This window comes from Monopterus albus, unplaced genomic scaffold (assembly GCF_001952655.1).
Source record: "Monopterus albus unplaced genomic scaffold, M_albus_1.0 scaffold252.1, whole genome shotgun sequence".
Classification (NCBI taxonomy): domain Eukaryota; kingdom Metazoa; phylum Chordata; class Actinopteri; order Synbranchiformes; family Synbranchidae; genus Monopterus; species Monopterus albus.
Window position 1 is genome coordinate 344,193 of NW_018128132.1, and position 6,630 is coordinate 350,822.

The window sequence follows — 6,630 nt, forward strand, 5'->3', positions numbered from 1 at the left end:
ATCATTATCCATAAAATATTGAGGGTAGTTACTCCTGCTGGTACTGTTTCTAATCAGTTTATTTAATATATTCCAAGTACCTTTCATGTTATTTTTATTATCCTCTAATACTTTAGAGTAATATAGTTTCTTACATCTCCTCATTAACACAGTTAATTTGTTCTTATATAACTTATATTTTTCTTCCGCCTTCTTGGATCTGTCCTTTATAAATTCCTTATATAACGCATTCTTCTTTTTACATGCATTCTGTAATCCCTTACTCATCCACGGTTTCCCACTGTAATTCCTTTTGTTTTTATACTGCTTACGAGGACAGTTCCTGTCATATACTTCCATGAATATATTTAAGAATTGCTCATATGCTTTGTCTAAGTCTTCCTCTTTGTAAACTGCATCCCAGACTTGCCCCAAAAAATCCTCTTTTTGCCTCCTTACAGCATATTCGTTCATCACCCTCCTATAGAAAAGATTTGTTTTTGGCCTTTCATTTCTAACATGGCAGTCATAAACCAAATGTTTAATCAGATAACCACTGTAGCACTGGATAGATTACAATACATAAACATCTTCACAATTTTATGCTATGAGGATCCATGTATCCCCACTGATGGTGCATGGCATGGCTGAATCTCAGAGCCATAAATAAGCTGCTGATGGCAGCAGGTACGTAGCAGCCAGCATGAAGCCTAGAAGAAAACATCCTGGTACCAGGGGCAGGCCTGCACTTCCTGAGGGCATCAAATCTGAGAGGTGTCCACAGGTTATTCAAGCAAGAAATGAAATATTAAAAGAGACTATGATTCAGTGTGTGCTATTTTTGTACTCTGAGATCATCTTATTAAAACGTATTTCAAATACCCAAAAAAGTGGTCAAGAGAGATTGTACATAGAAAAAATGACACATTAAAATGGAATATGAGTGTCAACATGGTGTTGGGAATGCAATTAATGTTTACATTGGACTATTTACAGTATCAGTGGATGGCACAGCTTTTATGCTTTCCAGGGTTTAAGTGTATTACTAACAATGGGGAAAATTTTACTTGCTACGTATATTTACTGCAGTTCTGCACGGTTTACTATGTGTTTACTGTAATTTTTACAAATCTGAAAGTAATCCAGGGGAGATTATTTAACATGGCAAATTTAGCAAGTCCAGTATGAGATATAACAGCTTGCATAAGATAGATGTTGTGCTTTGTCTCTAAATGTTGTTTCCTTAAAATATATGAAAAATTTCACATTCCCATTTTCCCCATAAAGAACTGTAGCATTATGTAGTGTACTTACTCGTGCATGACTCAGATTCTTTGAACATGCCCATCTTTGCACTGGTTTTGACAGACGCCAGAAGCTGTGTGCTGACATTCCCTTTAAGACACAAACAATGTTGCATTGCTTATTTGCATATAACTATTGCATTGCTTATTTGCATATACCTATTGTAAACTAAAGGAATGTTTCTATTACAGGCAACTACCAAGTAACACTTGTCATGGGCTCTGTGTTTATTTCCACTACAGTGCACCCGTTCTGGAGGTACATTTTTGGAGCTAAATTTGAGCACCTCTCAGGATGTAGTACTAAAATCAAGTACCAGGAATGCAAGGAGGAAGGGAGTGCATGCATGCAGAGCAGTTGCCAGTGAATGGTTAAATGTCCGCATCTTCACACCCCAATCATTAGCATTACAAGCACTGTGTGTATGACTGTGTAAGACTGTGTGTGTGAGAGAGCAGCAGCCCATCTCTCCTCTAAACAGAGACCGACATAAAGAGGATATAGTGGAAAAACAAAGCAGGACAGTCCACATCAAACCTCGGAGGCCATGCTTGGTGATGGTTAAAGGAAGTATGGGGTATACTCCTCTTTAGGTTCCATTGTGGAAAGACACAAATGTTACTTTTGTACTTGATAATTATTGTTGTGAACTTGCTTTTCCATAAGTGAGATTATCATACACCAGTGCATTTCAAATATGTCAAAAATAACAAATTACTTCTGTTATAAAAACAAGTTTTGTTTTCCGTTTGAGTGTTGTCACATTTTGTATGTGATTGCTTTTCAGGTACTTTTGTTTAAGATAAATCACTGTCAGTAATTCCCATAAAAATGCTTGATGCTGTTAGTTATTTTAGTTTTCTAGTCTCTTAAGCACATAAAGCATTATTATCATATCACACTCTCAGCTGCATGCTGCCTGAAAACTCTTGTGTGTACATCTTTCTGCTGTATTCCTATTATACACACAATCACAGTAAAAAAAAAAGGCCTTTAGAGGAGTTACTGCAATAGTAAACTCTTCACCCTGTGGGAACCTTCCAGGGTACATAAATGCCTGTCCTGTTCTATGCTATGTGAAACCTCTGTACAGATATTTTCTGTTTCATCCCAGAATAGAGCATGGGGCAGACAATGAGACGCTGACATTCAACTCCAGAATCAAGTTACTGAACAATTTTCTAAGACCATAATTGTTCATTGTTCCCACTGAACACAACCAGCCTGTATACACCGCTTGCCCACAGAAGTCCTGGCGTCTGAAGTGATTTTCATGTACAGAACAATAAATTCAAATTCTATCATACAGTACATATGGGTGACTATATATGTGTTAATACAGAAATTATAATCCTAGCCATAATACAGATATTATGCCAAAGTAAAAGCAACCCATTTATTTAAAATGATGTAGGAGTGTAAGATTTAAACTGTGTGCCACCACACACAATGACTTTTTATTATGATTGTATGATATCATTTTCATCAATATTACCAGAGGAAGAGAAATGAATGTTCACTCACTTCCACATCCCAAATGTTGTTCTTGTGTAGAAAAGTCATACAATTTATTTTTATTGCAAATTAAATCACTGTTTGATTGATAGGGGAGCATCCTTGCTCTGAGGGCTTCTGCCTTACCAGATACCATGAAGTTGACTTGTTGGCACCTTCCATCAGCTGCAGAGAGGGGAGAGCCAGGCAGGATGGTGATTCTTGCTACTTCCATCTGCAGAACATCTGCAACCCTCCTACGGAAGTCATACCTGGAAAAAAATAAAACAGCAACTCTGTTGTCACATGACAGCAAGTAACTGGTGAGACAGTGACTTCAGTGTATTTCACCTAATCAAATCTAGATATGAGTTCAGTGCACTTTGGGGACTGTAATGGAGTCTTGATAACACTTCATAATACACATTTGAATAATGGATTACTAATGATTGAGTCATAACTTAACAAAAATTAATTGTTGATGTATTGTGAGTTCCTCTTGCTCTCTGCTAGGAAATGATCAAGTCACTGTAATTTTATGTGAATAATTATGGTTAATGGATAATCAATTAATAAATGTTTATTTATGCTAGCTAGCGTCCAGTTACAGGTGTCAGACTTGTGCAGTTTGTCATCCTGTTTGAAAGAAGCACAGTATCTGTTCTCACTGAACACTGAAACTCTTTTTAACTAATTTGTTGGCCAGACGCGTCATGTTGCGTGCATGACCCCACAGTTAACAGAAACAATCTCAGCTCAACCGTCTCATGTGTTCATGTAAAATATCAAAATGTACAATCTAAAAGCTCACCTGCTGAAGCTAGTCACACTTGGAAAGGTCTGCCCTGCTGAAGGGGATTCTGGGAGGATGTCGGCACATGCAATGATGCTGTCTCCACTCTTCAGCAGTACAGATCTGTGGACGACTAAAAACAGAAAAACAAACAACCTCTGTTCTTTGTCACATTTAACATTAGTGATAAAATCATGGTCTATTCCAGAAAAACCGTGACCTAGCACTGAAGACACATCAGTTTAACTTTTAATTTTTGGTGATTACATAATTTCATTGGGAAACAAAATGTCCATGAGATACCTGTGTTGTCTCCAAAGAGCTGCATGATGCTGTCAGTGAAGATCTGACCCTCAGTCAGACTGACTGGGCCTTGTCTTACAGATATCTCCCCCACCACACAGCTCAGAGGATTGTCTAATGAGCAGCTGGAGCTCTGAAGGGGGAAGAGAAAGAAGGATGTGTATTTCATATTTACCACTAACTGTAGCTGGTTATGCATGTTATCTGACATTTAAAAGTCCAGTTCCTGCAGTAAGAAGAAGAAACCCATTAGTAATAGACATCTTTCTCTGCGCTGTTCTTGGTGCAAATACAAATGTCTTTAATACATTGATTATCAACAGGAATATTTACAGTGAAAACACAAACAGTGTCAAACATTCTGACCAAGGCTTTTAATTTCTAAATCACAAATCAGAAAGCCCTTTTTGCAAAAGTTCAAGTTATTTCACAAATTATACCAGACACTGAACTAATGATAGTGCTAAAAGGGTAAAAATGTTTTAATTACACATCATATGGGTAAATATTGACCAAATTTTGACAAAACTGTGAGGAATGACATTTAGTTGAGAATATTTTCCAGTGAAAAAAATGGAACCTGCAGTTTCTGTCTTGTCTTCTCCATCATCCTGTCTTCTCTTATACTTAAAGCACATTACATTATATATATGATTATGTCGAATATAAAGAGATATATTATACTTATTGTTAAAGCATTTTCTAATATTGTTTGCTCTATAATTGAATCTGTATTTTTAATGTAGGCTATAATGATTTACATATTAGAAAAACTGAAATATTAAATATTTAAAGCATTTTCTAATATTGTTTGCTCTATAATTGAATCTGTATTTTTAATGTAGGCTATAATGATTTACATATTAGAAAAACTGAAATAATAAATATTATATCACAATATATTGTATATATTATAACACAAATATCAGCAGCCAAAAGCTCTGCTAAGTCTGAAGAATAAAGCTAAGCATGCCGTAGAACTCCAGAATAACAAGCAGCAAGAAACAAGCACAATGATTCAGCATCTTAAGTACTAAAACACTCACCTCTTCCAAAACATTCAACTTTCAGAATCGGGATAAGAAAACAGACAGTGTGGTCTCACCATCGATGTCATGTTGAAGGGATTGTAGGTGTCTCCCACATTGCTGCACTGGCCATTAACACCTATACGCCCGTTTGTGATGAGCAAGGATGCCACAGTTGCCTGCACAGAGGGACAAAGAATGAGTATGTGTCCTGTTTGTTTGTTTGTTTTTTTAATGCATACAATGGATTTCAGACATAAATTCTGGGTATATTCACTTTTGTCACTGCCATGAAACCAGCCCTGGCACTATCAGTGCTCTGCTCTCTCTGTGTTGTGAGTGTTTCCACCGTCTCAGACACTGGCACCTTTGTGACCTTCGGTTTGTGTCATAAATGAATCACACTGGGTATGCTCTTAGAAATCCTGATCAGTTTTCATGTTATTGTTCATTTGACTTTCCCACCTGGCACTGCTCAGCTGTCTCACCTATCACAGTTACTGGTCCTGCTTTTCTGTTTTCTTTCCAAACTTGTCCTTTTTTAAAAGACTGTTGATGCTACACGGGAAGAGATTTAGTTTTGTACTTGATTGTTGAAAACTAATTTCTAATTTATAGTTTTATTCTATTGTAAACTTATTGTGTAGTGAAATTTCCTTTTGATGGCAACATCCATCTATCCATCTATCTATCTATCTAAATAATTGAAGTTGCATTCATGCATTATGTGTACAGTATGTTAGTCTGATTGATTGCATTATGTGTACAGTATGTTAGTCTGTACTTACATTTAGTCTTATTGGTGATTGAAGGGTCACATCCAGGGTTAAATCACTGCTGCTTCCATCAGGAAACACCTGCTGTTGCTGAGAGTGAGGAAAAGCAAAATGTCCAGTATCAGTAGGCAGTTTGAAAGACTGACCTGAATGTATACTGTTATAGTATATAGTTCATTCAGAACTGGGCGCTTACTTTGCTGAAATATAAAAGCAGTCACAAGAGACACCAGTGAGGATTTATGAATATTAAATACATTCTTACACTCTGTGACTTTGTGCTTAACCTGCCTGTTAAGTTAGCAGACTGAGGTGGAAGGAACACACTTATTCCACACATCATTCATTCCTTGAAAATTTAGGCTCTTTGGGGATATTGCAAGCTCTTATAGATGTAGTACAGAGATCAGTATGGGGCCTCTGGAGGGCAGCTGACAGAGACAGCTGTTCTGTTGGCGAGCTTCTTCGTTCAGGGGGCCTGTATGGTCTTTACTAACCACAGAAGAATGAATGATAAGTTAAGCTAATGATCTAACCCCTGCTTCCCATAGCTCCCTGTTGCACAGACAAAATGAATTCAGTCTGTCCAGTGCAGCAGAAATACTCAGTCATGTTTTTGTGGCAGTTTGGCTGATAGTAGACTAGCAGGAAAGAAAACCTTGCATGTGTTCTGTGGCTATAATAGCAAAGCATCTGAATCATTTGTTGCTGTTATGTGGAAATCTTATAATTTAGCTTCTGGTGATGTGATGGGCTATGTAATTTTCAATTTAACTGATTACATGGTATTCTATGTAACCTTATCCAAAATGCACTGTCACCAAATTACAAATTCTGTTCCATTTTAAAAGCAGAGGACAGTGCATCTCTACCTCTTACTGGGCAGCATATCCTATTTCTATTCAGGCCATACACAAATACAGACAAATGAGTGGAATTTTGAATGCTTACT

At 37.0% G+C, this 6,630-nt stretch overlaps 1 protein-coding gene across 1 annotated transcript in view; it reads right to left on the bottom strand.

The window, feature by feature from the left end:
• Positions 1–325: 325 nt before the first annotated feature.
• The window catches only part of cusr (Copper-only SOD repeat protein), a 12,919-nt gene continuing 6,614 nt past the window's right edge, over positions 326–6,630 (bottom strand). The window contains exons 5-11 of the mRNA XM_020621025.1: positions 5,691–5,768; positions 4,980–5,081; positions 3,875–4,007; positions 3,590–3,704; positions 2,926–3,050; positions 1,294–1,374; positions 326–746 (exon numbers count right to left, since the gene is read on the bottom strand). Coding sequence (XP_020476681.1) covers positions 634–746; positions 1,294–1,374; positions 2,926–3,050; positions 3,590–3,704; positions 3,875–4,007; positions 4,980–5,081; positions 5,691–5,768 — 747 coding nt within the window. The 3' untranslated portion in view covers positions 326–633. The remainder of the gene's footprint in view (positions 747–1,293; positions 1,375–2,925; positions 3,051–3,589; positions 3,705–3,874; positions 4,008–4,979; positions 5,082–5,690; positions 5,769–6,630) is intronic.